The sequence below is a fragment of the Pteronotus mesoamericanus genome, unplaced genomic scaffold, assembly GCF_021234165.1.
Source record: "Pteronotus mesoamericanus isolate MK-2021 breed Mesoamerican mustached bat unplaced genomic scaffold, CSHL_Meso_final contig_24, whole genome shotgun sequence".
Taxonomy (NCBI): domain Eukaryota; kingdom Metazoa; phylum Chordata; class Mammalia; order Chiroptera; family Mormoopidae; genus Pteronotus; species Pteronotus mesoamericanus.
The window spans coordinates 16,604,349-16,625,936 of record NW_026555100.1 but is presented as its reverse complement, the minus strand read 5'-3'; the positions used below and the strand labels follow the sequence as shown (position 1 = coordinate 16,625,936).

Here is a 21,588-nt window from a genome sequence, read left to right as displayed (position 1 = left end):
GAAATGAACTAAATAGCAACAGAACCACAAGGCTCTGTGGTTCACCGGGTCCTAGCTAAACTCCATCACATAGATTCATCCTTTATGGTCCCCAGCTTTATTGATTTAATTGACATATAACATTGTGTAAGTTTAAGCTGTGCAATGTGGTAATTTGATACACATACATATCGCAAAATGTTTGCCATGATAAGGTTAGTCAACACAGTCTTCACCTCACACAAATTTTGTTGTTGTTGTTATGGTGACAACATTAAAGCTCTACCCTCACAGCAACTTTCAAACATACAATATTGCTCACTCTAGTCACCAAGGTGTACCTTAGATCCCTAAACATCATCATCTTATACCTGATAGGCTGTGCCCACTGAACAACATCTCCCCATTTCCACCGTCTCTCACCCATGGACAACCACCCTTCTATTTCCTGTCTCTCTGGGCTTGATGTTTCTAGATTCCACATAGAGGTGACATCATATAGTATTTGTCCTTCTGTCTGACTTATTTCAATGAGCATAGTGACCTGCGCTTAGCACCTATGTTGTTGTGAATGTCAGGACTTCCTTTTATTTTTATGATTGAATGATATCTCCCCCTGCACCTCCCACACACACTTTTTAAATCCATTCACCTATTGATGGACACTTAGTTGTTTCCTAGTCTTAGCCATTGTGAATAATGCTGTAATAAACATAGGAGTATAGCTATCTCTTCAAGACAGAGATTTCATTTCTCTTTTGGATATATGTCCAGAAGATGGATTGTGGGCTTTTATTGAAATATTCCAAATCATCTTTTGGAAATGCAGTTTAAACTCTTCACTAAAGCTTTATCAACTGATCAATAAAGATACGATTTTTTTGGCATAAAACCAGGGGGTACTTTTTCATTAATAATTTCTCTTAAAAACTCCAACTCTTGTTCTCTCAGGGCGTCCACTCCTTCATCCAGTCCCCACCCCTGGTGGCCCCACAGCTCTCCGGAGGATGGCTGGTGTCATCAGTCCTTCTTATTGGGTCAGACACCTGAGTCTCTCTTTTCCTTCTGGGTCTCCAATGGTGGGTAGATTGTTTCACAGAACAGTGTCCCACAAGCCGTCCTGCAGCTTTTCTTCATTCCTGTTCATTCTATGATCTTTTGCTTCTCTGACTAGAGAATTTCAAATGCTCTTTCTTCTGCTTGGACCAGTCTGCTGTCAAAGCTCTCTACTAAATTCTTCAGTTCAGTCATTGTTTCATTAGCTTCAAAATTTCTGTTTGGTTCTCTTTTTAATTTTCTATTTCTTTGTTGAAGTTCTCATTTATCCTTGCATTTCTTCCCTGATTTCATCAAGTTGTTTACCTGTGTTTTCTTGTAGCTCTGTAGCTTTAGGACAATTATTTCAAATTCTTTCTTGTGCAATTCCTTATCTCCGTTTCTTTGGGGTCAGTTACTGGAAGTTTACTGCATTCCTTTGGCGATGTCATGTTTCCCTGATTTTTTGTAATCCCCATGGCCTTGTACAAATGTCTTTGCATTTAAAGAGGCAGTCATATGTTCCAGACTGCATGGGTTAACTGGTGCGGAAAGATGTTCACCCGCCAATGAATGTAGGCTGGAGCATGATATAAACTTGGGTCTAGTGGTGCAGAGTGCCAAATGCAGGAAATGTGTGTGGAGGTTCTGGATCCAGGAAGGGATGTGATATTTCATCTGCTCAGGCTGCTGGGGACACAGCATTGACAACTGTGTGATCCTTAGTGGGCAGTGTGGGGGGTCCACAGTGGCTGCAAGGGCTTGTTGGAGTCCTCAGTGTCACCTCCAGGCCCAGTGGCTAGGGACTTGGGCAGACAGTGGTGGCCAGAGTGTGTGGTGCACACATACTGAGCTGTGGGGCCAGCTGCAGGTGCTCGTGTGGTGGCAGGGGCCAGTTTCAGACATATACTTAACTGCTGGGAGTCAGGGCCAGCTGCAAGGGTCCTGGATGTCAGCGTGCATTACCGTGGCTACAGGGTCCCTCCGTGGCTGCAGAGGGGGCTGGTGTTGGGATTCAGGCTTGGGGCACACAGGCACACACATCTGTAAGGACTAGCTGCAGGTGAGCCCAGTGGTGCAGGCCGGCTGCAGGAGGCGGGACCAGATCTGGTGCTCCTGTGGCTTTGGAGGCTCCTGTGGGTATGTATGTGCATGGCAGTGGGAGCTGGTCAAGAGGATCTAGTCGGGGACATGCAGGTGCGCAGCTGAGGGGTTAGCTGTGCATATGCTCCATGTCAGAGGCCAGTGACTGGAGATACAGCCAAACTCAGGCCCTCAAGCAGCTGTGGGGGCCACGGAGGCTGGGTGTTTTTCTGAGGCTGCAGGAACTTGCCACAGGCACGTGTATAGCAGCAGAGGCCAGCGCCGAGGCTCAGGAGGGTGGTGGTGTGCCTATGCGCAGCCCGTGGGGCCCGCCCCGAGCATGTGCACAGTAGTGGGGTCAACCACAGAGGGCCAGGCTGGTATCTGGCCAAGTTCAGGCGCAGAGGCCAGGGCTGGCTGCTGGTGTGGATCCTGGGCTCTGGTGGTGGGGGATTTGAGAGTGGGTAGGGAACTGGGAGGGACTCAGGGGCTGGCATCTGCCAGTGTGACTATCTGTGGGATAAAAACTGGTGAAATCTGCAGGGGGTGTGTAGCAGCTGTGCTTGCTGGTCGTTGGTTACTTCAGTGGCAAAAGCAGCCGGGTCCTCTGCAGAGCAGGCCACAGGGAACTGCAGCCATTCCTGTTGCACGCTGACACCGGCAGCCCCTGCTTCTCTTCCTCGTTCCTTCCCACCTCAGTTTGTCTTGGCTTTGCCGATCTCTCTGTGGGCTGAAGCCAGAGTGGGTCCTTTGTGAGGTGCCCCTGCAGGATCGGGAAGCTGGCCACTCACCTGCTTTCCCCTTCCTAGTGAGCGAACTCTTCCTAGCTAGGGAGGGCTAGCCTGGGGGTGGGGTGACACAGGCGGAATGAAGCTGCTGTCCTTCCCTTTTTGTGCAGTTATTTCAGTGTTTGTTTTCCTGTTGTTCCACTGTGTCCTTACAGCTACTTAAGGGGACTCCTGAGCTCTCCCAGAGCTGATTTTGTATTTGGATAGCTGTTTAACTGTTGATCTGCGTAGGGGCCAGAGGCTGGGGTCTCCTATTCTATCTTGGTGATGTCACCCAAACATGTATCACTGTGACTTTTACAGTAACTACTTATTCTTTGAGTTACAATATCCAGTGTCCTACCAGCCAGGAGAGCTTGTGAAATCATGGGGACAGCTTTTCTGTACTGGGTGGGAGGCTAGACTAAGGAGGGTGAACTTGCCCTTGGTCACAATTTCATCATTTGCAGGTCACACTAAGACTAGAGATCAGGCATGAAGGTAGAATAAAATTCACACTCATCCTGCTTTTCCAGATGGTAAAATCTTGCTCAGATCCTACCTAAATTACTCTGACCACCGTTCAAGTTTACTTTCTTGAATGGAAGCATTCTAAGGGTCTGCTTTGGAACAGAACCTTTCATTGGGTCAACAGCCCACGCAGGGAGCAGAGCCAGGGAACGAGGTCCCTTAGAGTGCAGCTGTCTGAGGCGAATCCAGAGTTTTCTCCTTCTCTGCAGGGAGACTGGTGCGTGTACCAGGTGCGATGGTTGATCCAGCAAGGCAGCCCAACAGTAGCATGTACCTTGTAGGAGCTGGATGGGAAGATAATAGCGTTTTCTCAAAAGCCACTGGACTGGGTTGTTAAAAATGCATGTTTAGGAAACATCTTGTTTTCTGTCTTTTGGGCTTGTCCCCAGGGCTTGCTGACATTTTAGCTGGCTCCCTCCCTTTCAAGCCCACACACTCAATCATTCAGTTATTTCAGCAAGAGAGAAGGGAAGCTTTGATGAGGAGAACACAAAATAGTTTCCATATTTTGAGTATGTACTTCACTTTGTCCTCATGGTCAGCCAGGAATTCAGTCTGCGCCCTATGGCCGTCCCACTCTAGGCAGGATGACCCAACGACGACGGCTTTGCCGCTCTCGGGCTCTCCAGGTCCCCCTCGCATTCACAGCCACGCAACACAAGAGAAAAGTGAAGCCAAGTTAAAACTAAATGGGTAGTAGAAAGGAATTTACATCTTGTTCAAAATAAGATAGGCTTTCAGATGAGGGAGGCAAAGTGGCACAGAAACCAAGTTTCACAATCAATTTCCTGGTGTGCAAGATTTCACTTCTAATATTTTTATTCAGAAGAGTTTTTTAAAATGTTTTTATACTGGCCCTCCCCTACGACACTGTATGCCCCATATATGTGGGGCCAGAATTTCCTATGCACCCTTTTCTCCTCTCTTTGTATCCAAAACAGCACGTTTGATAAGTGATGCAAAATGACTGACAAGCGATTGATAACTGTATCAAGAAGGGAGAAATGAGATCATTTCTAATCCACACACCCACTAAAACTCCAGCGGGATATCCAGATACATCTCTTTAGGTTTCTCTTTCCTGCTTGTTTGCATTATTGCTCATGTCTCTTCATAGAGATTCTCCCTATTTACAAATTGGCTCCCTGTGATCATCAGGAGGCATAAGCAAGAAATTTCTATCTTTTATTCCTTACAACCTCTTTAAACAGCCCATACTTAGCAGAAGACCCCTGGTATTTAAAGCAATGTTTCTAGCATTCTTCATATACTGGCAATTACTTATTAAATTATGTAAAGTCAGTTCAATAAGATCTTTATTTAATTTACTTCTGCAGTCAGGTTGACCTTATAGGTCAGCCTTCATCTTCTTGTACTCCTTTTTTAGAAAGCTTGTTTCTTTTAAAATGCATACATGGTTTTCAGGTTCAATGGTTCTCAGGAAAAAGAAATATGGGTCTCCTGTCAAATACCCATGGCTGGGCTACCTTAGGATTAGAAGACTGGAGAAAAACTACCTATCAGCCTCATGAGGGCAGGGAAAAGGTCCTGTCTTTTTCTGTTGCCTCACTATGTCAGGCCCCTAATAGGCACGCAATAATCATTTACTGGTTGAGTGAATAAATGTAGTGAATAATAAATGACGTAGTCAATTTAGGAGTTACAGGAATCAAGTTCAGGTTACCAGGCTAGTTTTAGAAAACATGCAGGTCAGGATTCTTGAAGGAAAAAGTGAAGGATTGTGGGAAGTATAATAACAGGACAGGAAAACTACCCAAAATTCTTAGACAGGTGGATGTTTATGGGGAGACCACCTTTTTATTAGCCTGGCTCCTGCTCACGTCTTGTAACAGATGTGAATGAAATGTTGAAAGAAAATGCCTTGGTGAGGAGTTTAATGCTAATTGGAACTCTGAGATATATTAGCAATGGCTGGGATTTATTTCTGGCTGACTTTATACCGGCAGAGTTTACAAACATTAGCTTGATCTTATGACAATGCTGCAAGTGGTCATTAATTTTATTTGCAGAGAGAAATTACATGCAGAAAGTTAAAAAGCTACCTAAGTTAACTAGCTGGGCTCAGAATCTGGGATTCAAGCTTGATATGGAGTTTCAGTTCTTTCCTCTCTCACAATCCATCACATCGAAAAAGCAACCTGCCAAACAACTATCTAGGCAGATTTCCTTAAAAATTTATAATTGCAAAAAATGCAAAGAAAACAAAATTTAATTTCTTGACTATTTTTAAGTATTTAGTTCAATAGTGTTAACTCTAATCATATTATTTTATAGCATTTCTAGAACCTTTCCTTCTTGCAAAACTGAAACTCTATACCCACTACACAACAACTCCCCATTTTCTTGTTCCCCAGGCAACAACCTTACTACTCTGTTATACTCAGTATATTCCCAGAAATGGAATTGCTAGATCATATTGTAATTCTATTTTTAGTTTTTCTGAGGAAGTTCAATAGTTTTCTATAGCAGCTGTGCCATTTTACATTCCCACGAGCAGTGCACAAAGGGAGACAGGCTTGTTTTTGAATAAATGTCAGTTTTAGCATCAAACTGACTGAGTAGCTAAGCCTGCAGTGTCAAGTAGTGATTAAATTCTTGAAAATTTAACCCAACTAAAATTCTAGGCCTTAGACCTTAGCTCCTATAATTAAAGCATGTATTACAGATTTATAAATATGGGTCTTCATCCCATTTTAAGAAGAAGAAACTTAGCAGTCATTTTCCAAGAGACTACAACAAATGAAGAAAAATAAAGCATGTGTTAAACCAGTGCAAAGGTACCAGGAAAAGTATTCCTACTCCCTGAATGTAAGTATACGCATATACATAAATTGCACTTACCCTCGTTTTGGCATCGATTTTAGCTCCTCGATCAAGCAGTAGCTTTACCATATTGGCATTTCCTCTTTTTGATGCAACATGTAAAGGAGTGATGTCATTCTGTGGAAGAAGGGGAAAAAAATTACAGTTTGGGTGTCTTCAGTTCAACCAAAACATTGCTTCCTAAACAGCCCCCCACCAGTCTTTATTGTTTTTCTTGTTTTTAAAAGCATTTTGAATAGTATGCTCCCAATCATTTCTCTCTGACAGTTAATTGCGTTCATAAGAAGGCCCTCACCACCACGAAGGCATGAATTTTAAGAGAGACACATTGTGGGGTAGAGTCCCAGCTCAATTATTTTATTTACTTGGGGTGATGGATGATTTTTTTTTTTTTTGGCTCTGAAATCCCGTACCTTTGAGTCAATGGGTTTTTCCTACAGCGTTGTGTAATACATATTGGATAATGAATGGCTGACCTACAAGCAGCTGATTCAGTCCAGGCTGAGTTAAAAAGCAGTCTCATGTTACTCAGAGCCTTCCCTGGGTTCAACTGAGCACAGGAAGTCCAAGGGAGATGACAGTAACACAAACTGGGAAATCTGTCACTACTGTACATAGTCACAGGACTTCCCATGCATGTTGGGCTAAAATGTGTTCACAGGCATTTGTTGGCAATATCACAGGAAACTGACTATGGATTTTAAAAAAAAAAACTACTGTGATGAAATCTGAAATTCGAATCATGATCTCGAAGCCATAGATCTTCCTCTATGAATCTTTACAGGTGCTATGACTGTTTTCAGACTGCCAAGGAAATATGTGAATGAAAAACATTCTCTATTTCAGTTCCTTATTCCAGTATAGCAGCAATACAGTTTAACAGCTGTTGCTCACAGAAGTCAATGACAGAAATGAACTAGGCTCAAAAGGGGTTATATTTTTGTTGTTTGATAATAGATACAACATAGTAGCCACCAGGTATTGATCATCTCCTGTGTGTTAGGCACTGTGATAAGCTTTTTACTATCTCATTTAATTCTCATAATCCTCACAATGTCATAAACAATCTAAATTATAATGACCATTTTACACATGTAGAAAGAACTCACAAAATCAGGATTCAAATGAAAACCTGACACTTAAACTATGGTTTTAAAAAAAGCACTTCATAATGAGAATTTTCAAACAGGCACAAAATTTCAGAGAAAAGCATACAGAGCATCACCCTGGTTCAATAATTATCAGTCTCTTGCCAGTATTATTTTTTCTGTATTCCCTAGTATTTTGTTGTTGTTATTGTTGCTAAAGGATTTTAAGAAGAGAAGAAAAAGAATCTAGGAACCATGTTATTTCACCCATAAATATTACAATTTAATTACCTCTAAGAGAAGAGGATGTTTTAAAAAATCACAATGCCATTATAACTAACAAAATACAAATAATTTCATAACACCAACACCCTGTCAATGTTCACATCATCTCCACTTACCTCTGTTGGGTTGTTCAGATCAGAAGATCCACATCTAGGTTGAACTTGGGTCTCTTTTACTCTCCATGGGTGCCCTACTCTACTTTGTTTTTTCCATGTTCATATATTTATTGAAAAAAAACTGGGTAATTTATTGTACAGAATTTTCTACATTCTGGACATGGTTGATTGCATACTCACGGAGTGCTGTTTAGCATGTTCTTTTTGCTCTATGTTTTCTATAAACTTTTCTAGTTAAGTGCTTTTAGCCATTATACAATTTCCCATCTCAAGAACTCTTTAAATCTCATTATTTTTAGATCCTAGAGTATAAATCAATAATAATTCATTAAATGAAAGAGAAAAGAGATGTAAGTAAAACAAATTTGTTTTATAATCCTGATGAAGAGTGGACGGGACTCATATCATTGCTCTAGACCAGGGATGGCCAAACTTTTTCTCCAAAGGGACAGATAGTATATTTTTGGTTTTATAGGCCATATAGTCTTTATTGTAACTACTCAGTTCTGCCGCTGTAGCACTAAAGCAGCAGTGCACAATATGCATAGAAATGAGAGTGGTTTTGTTCCAATACAACTTTATTTAAGAACACTTCAGAATTACAACTAAATTGTAGAACAACCATCACCGAGAACCACCTAAAGACTAGCTGAACAGAATTCCTGTAATTAAGTATGTAAAGGAGGGGCCATGTTGAGACAGGGTGATACCATCATGCATCCTTGGGTAGCCTTCACAAGCCTCGTACTACTTTGGACAGATGCTGTAGTTTCTCAGGTACACGTGAGTGGAGCAGTGGGTCAGCCTGTCCCACTACCCTATACCTACTCAACAGCTAATGAAGTCACAGCCAGGTCCTGGGGCTGAGGGGCATGTGGTTGTTCTATACACTCAAGTCAACTCATTGGAACTAATGGACACCAAGTCACCTTTCAGAGGAGCAAGCCTTATAAGCTAAACCGAATCATTTAGAAAGGGCATGTGTCTTTAACCATAATGAATGGAGCCCAGTCTGATAGTGGCATGTATTGTTGCCATGTTAAGCACTAAGGGTGGTATAATGATGTGAAAATCAACATATTAAACATTAAGTCAGCTTGACCTAAGGTCACCAATGTTCCAACAGCACCTAGTGTCTCTACCTGTGCTCCTGCAATGCTAGTGTCCAGGCAGAACCTCAGCACACCTCCTTCTAAGGTCACTGGTGTTTCAACATCACTTCGGTCTCTATCTCTGCTGCTACAACCCCAGCACACATATAGAGCGTCCGAGAGAAACTACTTCATTTTCTCCAATGCCAACAACAGAAACCCAGCCTACCACAACCACCAGAAACAAATATGACCAGTTCACCACTGAATGCTGGCCCAGTAGATAGGGGAATGGCACTGTGGCACAGCCTTTAGGTGGCATTTGGCAATGCAATGAAACTCACGTGAGCCTAGAACAAAATCCTTGGATGAGCACCAATGAGAAACTCTACCTTGGAATCTCCATTATTGCCATGATATTGCTCACTATTTTGGCTGGCATAATTACCAAAATAATAGTTATGCACAAGAAGAAGGGTGGTAAAAATAAGTGAGTTTTCATCAAATGGCCCTAAAAATAGAATTTTGCAAAATACAGCTGCAGTGTGCTACCAAGCAGATGACAAAATCCACCTTGAGAACAACCTTTATAGCATGCATAAGACTCAGTGGCCCTCAAAGGCTTTATGGTCTTGACTGCAAAAGACAATGACCAATCACCATGTCAGAGTTCTTTTAGGACCCAGAATGATTTTTCTGTTAATTTCCCATGGCATTTGATCATGCAAGTGACGTTGGCTAGTGTCTCTAGCTTATGTATGTATAGTCAGCTTTATTGGTAATAGAGTCTTAATTTTTTATATGGAAAAACTTTATTTATAAAAGCAGATGGTGGGCCTCATTTGGCCTGGTGTTGGTAATTTGCCGACCCATGCTCTAGACCTGCTAGCTTACAACTAAAGATTTTTATGTAACAGGTTACAAAAGAGGACGTAAAAGTCGATGTTGGGCATTGTGTATGCTTTGGTCCTCTTTGGTGTGGACTATTTTTTGATGTGAATGAAAGCTGATCAAAGCACATAAACTTCTTAGGACTTTTTAATGGTCTTGAGTGCACTGTGTGTCACTTTAACGACCCAAGCTGCACAGTAAGTGAATTCTAGACCTGAGACAGCAGATGGAGTGTCAGGTTAGGGCTACTGGAAACACAGTCTAACAGGAGGTTTACTGAGTTCAGAGTGAGATGTGACATGAAGCCATCACTTCCCTGCAAGACTCAAGGCTCACATGCTATATTTCCTTTTAAAAATGTGCCCTTGTCTGGTTTAATAAGACTAAATTAACCTTTATCACAAGTAGGCTATTTAGTGAGAGAAAGAACTCTATTTCTAATTTTGTTCTCTTCATGTATTCTCATATATTCATTCACTCGTGTACTCTCTCATATGGTAGATATGTAGATGTCAAAAGGCTGTCTTGAATATTTCTAACTCCTATATTTTTCTACACATTTCTGATTCTGCTTAGAGGAATATTTTATATTCCTATAGCACTTAAAAAGTTCTGTAAAGGGCTTATACTATGTAACTTCACTTTATCTTCACAAAAATCTATGGAAGTGAAATAAATATCATTAACCCTACTGAGGAATAGACCTGGTCAGTAATTCGTGTATTTAACAGACAGCTAATTAGAGGCAGAATCAGGATCAGAATTCAGGCCCAGGTCCTTGGGCAGTAGTATTTCCATTCAGGGGACATAATGCCTCTGTTTAAACTATTGCTTCTCATCTCTGTCAAATGGAGTTTCTGGATAAAATACATGCTTTTGAATTCCTGAATGAGGTAGTGCTTCCTTCTGTCGGTTAGAAACAAATCTAAATGGCAGTGGTACCTCCAGCTTACTCAGTAGGATATTTACATTTTGATCCCTCAGTTAACCAATAAAATTGTTTTATGCTCTACTTATGCACAAGGTCCATTGTTGTATTACAATTACATAAGGGAGCAACAAAATATAATCCTAACATATCAAAAGAGCCCGAAGATGTTAGAGCCAAAGACTTGTTTAATAGAACTTTTGTTCGCTGTTGGTAAAATGGAAGTTTGTACTTGCTTTCTGGGATGCAGTTTGGCAGTATATAAAAGAGCCTTCAAATCTACTCCCACAGATACAAAGAAGAGGTTCACTACCATGGTAGAAAGGGCAGGAATGCTAAGAGGGACCTAGCCCTGAGGCTTAGGCATGCTCCCTAAGACAGAAGCTGAGCCAGTGAAAGGCCTTCAGTCTCAGCACAAGCCTAGCAGGAGTAGCAAGCAATGGTAGCCAACTACTGAGGTCAAGCAGGAGCTTGGCAAAAGGTGTCTTCTGTGTAACAGGTATGCAGGGAGAGCTGAGGTGGGGCACTACCCCCAAGTAAAATTCACTGACCCACACCCCCTCTGATAGCCCCTAAGCATAAGGCAATGACATAACAGCCCCTCTACCCCCCACCAGAATTAAAAACCTGTGGTGCACTCATAAAAGGTAAACTCAGTTCGACTCTTGACTAAACTGGCACAACCTTCCACATTTACAACCTTACAGAAGACAAGGTATGATCGTTTCCAGACAAAGACACTATTTACCTCATTTCTCTCCTGTTCTGCACATAATACTCAGTATTCTAGCTAGTGGGACACAGGAACAACATGCATCAAAAGTTAGGGAAAGAGCCCTGATGGGGTGGCTCAGTTGGTTGGAGCGTCATCCCATACACCAAAAAAACTGCAGGTTTGATCTCCGGTCAGGGTGCATATGAGAGGCAACTGATCAATGTTTCTCTCTCTCTCCCACTCATCTCTTTCTAAAATCAATAAACATATCCTTGGGTGAGGATTTAAGAAAAGTTAGGAAAAGAGTCCAGTGGAAACACTTGGTGAGAAAACACACAATATCAGAAATGAATTCCTTTGATGGGCTCATCAGTGAACTTGCACGTAGCTGAGGAAAGGATCAGTGAACTTAAAGGCATGTCAATACATGATCTGAATGAAACACAAAGAGTAAAAGAGAGTGGAAAAGAGAGAAGAGTGAGTTGAAAAGCCATGGGACAATATAAAACAGCTGATTAGAATCACATAAGGGGAAGAAAAAGAGACTGGAGCAAAAGAAATATGTGAAGAGATAATAGTCAAATATGACCTCTGCCCTGGCTGGTGTGGCTCAGTGGACTGAGTGCCAGGCTGTGAACCAAAGGGGTCACTGGTTTGATTCCCAGTCAGGGCACATATCTGGGTTGTGGGCCAGGTTCCCAGTAAGGGGTGTGTGAGAGGCAACCACACGGTGGTGTTCCCTCTCCTCCTCCCTCCTTTCCCCTCTGTTTGAGAAGAATCTTTAAAAAAAAGATCTCAGAAGAATGAAGTACGTCAACCCACATAGCCAAGAAACTCAAAGGACACCAATCGAGATAAACAATAAACAAACTCCACAACTAAATATGTCAACCTAATTGTTCAAAATGAAAGGGAAAGAAAAAATCTTGGTAGCCAAAGGGAAAAGGACATATTTCTTGTAGAGAAAAAGATAGTACTTTTATTATAGGAGAATACTCATCAGAAATTAGGCAATCCTGGAAAAAAAGTGACACCTTTACATACTGAAAAGAAACAGATGTCAAACAAGAATTCTATTCCCAGTAAAAATATCTTTTAAAAAGCCAAGGACAAGTAAAAACTTTTTCAGATAAACAATAGCTAAGAAAATTCATTACTAGCAGGTCTGTGATACAAAAAAATATTAAAGGAAGTTCTCTAGGCGGTAGAAATATGATACAAGGCAGACACTGAGATCTACATAAAGAAATATAGAAATAAAAAAATGAAGGTAAATATAGAGGCTAACTGATTGTCTAAAGCAAAGACATTAACAATAAATTGTGGGGTTTACAATATATGCAAAGTAAAATGTAAGATGTCGACTGCACACAGATGGTAGAGAAGAACTAGAAATATCCTGGCCTCAGGCTCTTACACTAGGTAAAGTGATACAACATCTGAAGGTAGACTGTGATAAATGAATAACATAGGAAATATGATATAGTAAGGAAAAAGTAGGATCTAAAAGAACATGTAAAACATGCTCTTATTTACATGTATAGATACATTCTAAAAAGGTTATAGAGATGAATGTTGACCCAAATGTAAAAGATTTATCTCTTGATGGAGATTACAGATGATTTTCTGATTCTTCGTGATTTTCTAAAAAATTTCCTTGTGTATATTTGCACAACATACAGTGAAAAAAATGGCTGTACTTCTCTTTATTATTACCTGACCTGCAGCCCAAGACCTCTGTCTCAGTTCCCAACATTAGCATGGCCAAGGAGAGGTTTTAATCTACTCATTAACTTTTCTAAATATTTGAACTTTGTAGGAACCTTTTAAGTCTGGAGACATCTTGATGGCAAATATATTTTATTAATATTTTCCATTAATGTAGAAAATTAAATACAACTAAAGATATATATGTTCTATCTACAAAAAAGCGTGAATTAAAACTTGGATAAAAACAAAGTCAGCCTGGAGGTTTGAAGCTAACCTGAATTTAGTGAAAACAAAAGTAAACAGGACTCTATTTTTGTATAAGCTACCTTTAAATACAATATTTTTCTCTTGTATGAAAGATGTAACATTCAGTGTAATATAATACCTTGGCATCTTAGATGTTTTTGCTTTTTAACTGATGAGGACCTCTGAATTCATTCAGTCTAATTACCCATTTGATAGGCAAGGAAGAGACCAGGGAGGATCAGTGACGGCGTGGAGTCAGAGCTTGAAGCTTGCCTAAGACCCTGGGGTTCCCTGTTGTCATGTGTCACTCTTTCCAAGCCACTAAGCTCTTTGGGCTTAGTTACAAATCACTACTTTCAAGTCAGACAAAGAAAGACCAATGGCAGATGATTTCACTTAATATGTGGAATCTAAAAAAACGAAATAAACATATAAGCAGAACTGAAATAGACTCATAGATACAGAACATTTTGAAGGTTGCCAGACAGGAGCGTGGTTGGGAGAGTGGATGAAAAAGGTGAAGGGGTTTAGAAGTACAAATCGGTAGTTACAGAATAGTAACAGGGATGTGAAGTACAGTACAGGGAACACAGTCAAGAATGTTGTAATAACTATAAAAGGTGTCAGATAGCTACTAGATTTATCAGGGTAATAACTTTGTAAGTTATATAAATATCTAATCATGGGGTTGTACACATGAAACAAATATAATTTTGTACATCAGCTGTAATTTAAAAAGAAAAAAATAAAAATAACTATTTTTATGCCCAGTACAACAGCCATTTAGTTCATTTAACTTTTCCATTAAACTAATCAATTTAATTATCATTTACTCTAAAAAAAATCTTAAGGTGCAAATCTGATTAGCCAACCCCTTCCTTCTCTAGTATTTATACTTCTTGTTAACCCTTTTTCAAAGATGGTGGATATAAAGACAAAAAGGCAATCACATATGTACACACATATTTTCAAAACAACATCCAAACAAATTTGCTCTAAAAATATTATATGAAACATTAATATGATTTAGATGTTCAGAATTTTGACTGAACAAAATCACAGTACTCGACAGGTTTAATTCTCTCCAATTTCCAGGCCAATAACCTAATCAAGCACTTACAACAACATGGATCACTGCTGTGTTCCCAAATGTGAGGATCTGTGTTCTCACTACACTTCTAGCTTCTTTCCCTCCACCTCCCACCTGCTTATTCATGTTCTTCTCTACTATTCTCCTCCTATTTCACCTGAAAGAATTGGTGAGTTCTAAGGAGGTATTAAAGTTAGCCATTCCTAAGGTGAATGCAAAAGGTGTTGGAGAAACGTCAGCTCAGCACAGCTCAGTCTGGGAAAACTTCAGAAGCCCCATGGCTGGGCACATAGTGACAGAGAGGAAGGGGAAGAAGAGGCAGAGCCGTAACTTATATAACATGTGGTATTTAACATGATATATATGATATAACATGATAGAAACATGTGCCATACTTTTAAAAACAAGCACCTGGAAAAGACAACTACCTTTGCTAGAAAAGGGTGAAGTTGCTTGCCTATTTCTTTCCTCTTACTTGTTTCTGAAAAACCCAGCTGAGGTAGATGGTAGTGAAGTTCCTTGATGAAATAATCACTAAAGCAAGATCATTTCTGCAATTTCATGAAGCACATCCAGGCCATACTTACCTTGTAATAAATGGCTGACTTTTCATTTCATTTAACTATATAAAGGGCAGTGGGTTTCTGATCTCCTCTACTCTCTCATCTTTTCATTTAAAATGTTTGGGGAGGTTATCACCAAGTGAAAGAATACTATGTGGATGATAGCACTCAAAGTCTTCTTTTTTTTTTTTTAACTTTATTTATTTATAGAGAGAGGGAAGGGAGGAAGACAGGGAGAAAAACATGAACGTGAGACAGAAACATCAATCAGTTGCCTCTTGTACACACGGTGGATTTCTGATCTCTACTCTCTCATCGTTTCTCCCCAACACAGCCTTAGCTGTACACACAACGCCACTGTGACCAGTGGGCAGGGAAAGTGGGACTGAAACTGGTTTTGGATCTCTTTCCTCAGTTACAAACTCCTCCTCTACCTAAGCACCATTGGATGTTACACATTGGTTTTTGGAGATACCTTGCCCAATGGTTTTCGATATATGCTTTAAATTGAAAAAAATGTTTGTGATAAAATACATATAATATAAAACTTCCACTTTAACGATTTTTAAGTAAACAATTCAGTGTGAAATACATTCTCACGGTTGTGTAACACACCTCCAGAACTCTTCATCTTGCAACACTGAAACTCCATACTCATAAGCAATTCCCCGTTCCCGTCTTCCCCAGGCTGTGACAAATACCGTTCTACTTTCTATCGCTATGTATTTGACTCCTCTTGGTACTTCATCTAAATGGAATGACAGAGTATTTGTGTTTTTGTGAATAGCTTAATTCACTCAGCATAAGATCCTCAAGGTTTGTTGATATTACAGAATGTGTCAGAATTTCCTACCTGTTTAAGGTTGAATAATATTTCATTGTATGTATATACAACATTTTGGTTACTTATTCATCTTTCAATGGCCACTCAAGTTGCTTCCACCTTTTGTCTATTGTGAATAATGCTGCCATGAATGTGGGTATGTAAATCTCTCTCTGAGTGACTACTCTCAATAATTTTTTTTGTATATACACCCAGAAGTGGAATTGCTGGATCATATGGTAATCCTACCTTTAGCCTTTTGAGTAGCCTCCATACCTTTTTCTGTAGTGGCTGTACATACGTCCACAAACAGAGGACAAGGGCTCCAATTTCTCTAAATCCTTACCAACAATTGTTCTTTCCTCATTTTTGATAGTGATCCATGCAATTGGGGTTCAATATATACTTTTTAAATATTTTTAGTATACATTTCATGGTTTCTATAATTCTATAAACAATGAGAAATTTCTGGCTACTGAATATTGAAATAGTAAATACATTTTATCCTGCAAGAATTTAGGAGAAAGAGTTCTGCTACCAAACCCAACCTCCCCACAACCAAGACCCTGATACTTACTGATTTAGATCAATTAAGTTCTTCATTTCACAAAAGAATAGATGTAATTAAAATAAAAAACCAATCTTACCAATTATTAAGCTCTTACTTTGTGCAAATCCTATGTGACATATATCATCTCACTTAATCTCCACAACAACCCATGAGATAGATGCTACCTACTCAAATTTAGAGGCAACCAAAGTGAAGGTGGAAAGGGCCATAGGTCACTTAGCTGGAATCTGCGCCTATGTTATCTCAGTCTAAAAGCTGTGCTGGCTCTGCCAGTGGGTCATATAGGAGAAAATACATACAGAATATGAGTCCCATCTTAACTTGGGAAAACATTAGCTCTAGTTCTCAAAAAGCATAATCTCTATCCTGAAAATGCTGCTGAAACAATTTCCAACCAAAAGGAAACAGCATATCTTAAAGCTAATAAAAAGATTTAGTATCTAAAAGAGTGGCTAGTTCAACTCTTGCCATTTTAAATAAGAAAAGCTGATGGCTCTCATATTTCTTTAAAGGTGTTCCTAGTGGTGGTAATACAAAAGTAGCCTGCCATCTGTTACAGTAAAGAAAACCCCTCCTAGCTGGAAATATCTGAGTAAAGGCATATAGTAATTAAACGGAAAGGAGTATTAAAAATTCAGTTATAAAATAATTAATTGCTTTCTATACATTGAGAAAAGTTGTTTTAAAATGTTTATTTAAAGTGAGACAAAATATTAGATTTCCTGTAATATTTCTAAAAATGTTATGTTAAAAATGTCTACCCCCCTTTTTTAGACACTCTAAAAAATTCTTAAAAACAAAAATAGTAAGGGCTTTACAAGGTTATATTTTCTACACACCTATAGCATTTCTGATAAATATGGAACTAAATTCATATCTGAGTTGAATATTTTTCTTTCCCCTCCTGGAGGCTTTTGAGATGTCAGTTAACTTGAAACTATTGGTTTCTCAGGTGTCCTGCCCTCACTTCGTCTTTGGGTAAATTAAACTCTTGCTGAAATTTCAAACATGTTAAAATGCATAAATGATCTCTTTGAAGTTTCCAAAGAAGGCTTAGAAAAACACAAAGTCGGTCTGGTGTAAACTGCCTTCTCTGCATGCACTGCTCATGTCTGAAGGAGATGAGGCTGCTCTTCGGGGCCGTGAAGACCCCAGCTCCTTGGGGGCTGACACCCCATCCTCAGCATCCATCGGGTACTGCTGCCATCGGGTGATGGCGGTGCCCTGAGGCAGAACCAAATGAGTTCGAGGATCTGAATTCAGATTCCTGTTCTTCCCTTTTACTCTCAGCAGGATCTGGGAGAAACAGCTTCTTGGGATCTTAGTCTATTCATCTGTAAAAACGTCTATTCTTGTCAGTCTCAATTGATCAAAAGTATTTTGTAAGCTCTAAATATGGTATAAATTCAAGGTTATATTATGAAGGGGTCATAAACATAAATATGATTGTTACAAGTAAATGAGTGTTAATATTTCTATGGTTCAACTTTGGACAATTTACCTAGAGAAAGCTTTTCATAGCACAGCCTCAATCAATGTTTTTTAATCCAGCCTGACCCAAAGCAGCACCCAAGGAACTGGGTAGAAGCACAGATAGCAAGACTCCACCCTAAGTGAATAGAATCCAGGCCAGGGGAACAGGAGGCTGCTGGCCAGCTGTGGAAACTGGCTGCGAGGCTCGGGCATGAAGGCTAGAGAAAAATGGATTTAATTTTCAAACTCAGGGAGACTTGCTCTTTCTAGAGTTGAGCCTGCTTTGTCTTTCTTACCAGAAAAATATGTATCGAACCCTTTTGTCATAAGGCCATTAAGTTTCTAAATATCAACGGTCCATTGCAAAACATGCGAAGGGATGCAAACTGCAGAACTAATAGAGGTAGTAAAAAGAACGTAGTAAAAATGTGAATGTTTTGTATTTTAGAATGAATTTGATAATTTGCTAGTTTTTAGGTTTGTTAATCTTTCAATTAATATGTTCTTAAATGTGTAGTGGGATTTCTTAGTAAGTAGGAAAACCCCTCTTAAGATCTTTAAAAAAATGTCCTCAATTCATTTTGCAGTTCTGGCGTAAGCAGAGAAGGGTTGCCAGCTGGTACAAGAGAGGCTGCTGTCAGTTCTGGCTTTCCTGGGATGACCCTGGGTTCAGTCCAAAGCTCAGCACACGCTGTCTCCAATCACCAAAGCATGAATTGCACAGTCGAATGTAGTTTATTTCACTTTGTTTTCATTGTCTTATTTTACTCTATTTACTTTGCTATTTCTTAGCTCCAGCTCTACCACCTTAAAGCTGTGTGGCTTTACACAAGTTATTTAACTTCTTGCTTCTTAGTGTAAAGCAGAAATCATACCCACATCTCGCAAGATTACTGTGAAGAATAAATGAAATAATGTATAGAAAATTTATTACAGTACCTAGGACCTAGTTCCGAATGAAAGGTATTACCTACATTGGTTTGAATTTTGCGTTTTCTCCACTTCATAGTCCCAGGTCTCAGTAATGAGGGCTGAAAGGAACTCAGGGTCTTCTCGCCCAAGCACTCTTAAGAAGCGCATTACCGGGGGAAGCCCAAGGCCTCTGGGGAACCATCCCAGACTGAACAGGAACTTCTGGGCCCTCCCCCTCACACCACCCTGGGACATCCCACCTCTCTATCTCTTGGCTGCAAAGAAATGTTCAATCCAGCATGCAGTGAGGGAATTGTCATTGCATTGTTATTCTAAGGAGAGCAGTGCTTCCGCTTTTCCTGCTGAGAATCAGTGGAACTAGCAGGACTCCTGAGAAGCCACCTCTGAGGAGGGGAGCACACACCCGAGTCTGGCGCGCTTCCCCCTTGCCCATGGTCCTTTCCCCTATGTAACTGGGGTCTGCCCAGCTTGCAGCCAAGTCTCCTCATTTCCCCTCAAATGCATGTCATCATGCATCTTAACCACTACTGCCATACACCCCCTTCTCCACCTACAGACCTGCAATGACTTGTGAAAACAGAGAGTAGAATAGTGGTTACCAGGGGCTTGGGGTGGGGCTGTTGGCCGAGGTCATTTAAGGGTGCCATTTTGCAACTACTAGATAAACAAGTTTGGGAGATCTAATGCACAGCATAACGATTACTGCAATAATACTGTATTATCAACTTCAGGTTGCTAAGAGACTAGATCTTATCTGTTCTCAACTGAAAAAGAAAAAGTAGAATTGAGTGTTGTGACAGTGGTGTTAGCTGACGGTACTGTAGTAATAATATGGCGATATATAAATATATCAAACCACCACGTTACACACCTCAAACTGACTCAATGTTATGTGTCAGTCACATCTCAAAAAAGGAAAAAAAAAGAACTGCCATAACTCCCTTCCACCCTCACAATCAAGGCCAGTGCCCTCCGTCCAGCCCCAGCGTTGGACTCACCATTCCCGCCCAGCCTCATTTCACTTGTGCAAGTGGCTTCACTCTCCATTTCTTGGAGTTGTTTCTCATCCCTGGATTTCCATCACAGCTTAGCTTTTCAATTTTTTTTTCAACTATGCTACCTGAACTTGCTTTCTTGGAACCTCCTGCTTTCATTTAGAGCAGTCACTGACTGTACATGTGTCCCAAGTTCACTCCTTTGCAACATTTTGTTTCTGCGAAGTCCTAACCCCTTCCCTTTAGGTGTCCCTTGACCTTTCCTGCATATTCTTCGAACCACCACAGGAAGAAGAACAAGATTTTCTCATGGAAGAACGTGCAGTGCTCAGGAGGAGACCGGGGTGCATCTGAACTGATCCAAACGCACCGTCTGACAACAGCGAGTATGGACAGTTTTCCGAAGTGTTCAGCAGAGGGCCACAGGAGTCCTTGGCTACTATTTGCACTCATTGGAGGAAATGAAAATTCTACACCTAATGAACAATTCTCTTTACCGTGCCTATGAATGAAGTGAGCTCTGCCAACTCCTGCCTTAATAGAATGTAACTTTATAGAATGTCAAAGTAAAATTTATTTGGGCTATTTAAAAATGCTCTTGGAGCGACAATTCTAGAGCAGCACTGCACGAAGCAGAGCACGTATTGAAAAAGGAAAAGAGAAGCAAAGAGAAATATGCACCTTCCAATTTTTATGATGTTTTAAAATTGGCATTCTGTTTTGAACAATGCCACATTAATGGTTTCTTAAAGACTGACCTTCTCATGGTGACAAACACTGCTGTAAACAATGTAACTTCAACATTCTGGAAAGCAGCATTTATGACTAGTCATGGAACTACTCTAGAGAGCTGCCATAATGTCACCTGCTTGACATGTTATGTTTTACAGGTGAATGTGTCTTATAATGATGGGTTACCTCTTAGATGAAAGCAATAAAAACTCCCACGAATGTGGCTATGGCCCTTGCCCATGTGTTATGTGTCAAGCACTGTGCAAAGCAATTTATATAGGCGATTTCATTCAGTTATCACAATGATTATGCATTAGGTATTATTACTGGGCCCATTTCATGGGTGATAATGCAGATGCATAAATAACTCATCAAAAAGCACACAAAGTGGGTCTCAGGACCAGTGTGGGACTCCTTAGTCTGACTGATACCTGTTTACTCTGACACTGTGCGGTACCCACTCTCTACTGCAGAAGGGCAGGGAAAGGTGCCTTCATCATTGCCAGACAAGGTTGCTGGGCAGAGAGGAAGGGCTTGCGGTGAGTGAAATCTCTCTCCTCCCGCTGTTAGAACAGCAGTAGGCCACATGTTAAGGGAAGTTGTCCTGAACCTCATCAGTGACTGATGATACAGCGGGATGAGAGCCGGTGGTCCAGCATGTATCTGAGGGCTCTTCCTCTCACTCCATGCTGCAGTGACTTAGAAATGTCACCTCTTTGGGTGAGGGCCAACACAGATCCCATAACACACAGCCAGATGTTACTGAGTTTAAGTGTACTTACAGATTTAAGATGACAATATCCCTTTCAGATTATATAAGATTTTCTTCTCTGATGTGGCATTCAGGGTACGAAATGCAAAAGGCAGGAATGAGGGTGCAAGGCAAATGTATAGCAAGTTCTCTATAAAAGGTATATCCCCAACCACACTGCCCTTCACTTCCTGGTTTTGTTCCTCCTGAGATGTTACTATCACTATGGCAACAAGAATACGGTTAATGCAATAGCCACACAGCTACTTTCCCATAACTCACATTCTTTTGATAAGGCTCTCAAATCCCTGCTTTCATTCTGAAGGAGGATTATATAACCCATTTTAA

The 21,588-nt window shown here is 40.4% G+C and overlaps 1 protein-coding gene across 12 annotated transcripts in view; it reads right to left on the bottom strand.

The window, feature by feature from the left end:
* ANK3 (ankyrin 3) overlaps positions 1–21,588 on the bottom strand; it is a 318,471-nt gene that overhangs the window by 170,979 nt on the left and 125,904 nt on the right. For all 12 annotated transcript variants that reach the window (XM_054572740.1, XM_054572742.1, XM_054572745.1 and 9 more), the window contains one exon: positions 6,258–6,356. In XM_054572740.1, the coding sequence (XP_054428715.1) occupies positions 6,258–6,356 (99 nt within the window). The remainder of the gene's footprint in view (positions 1–6,257; positions 6,357–21,588) is intronic.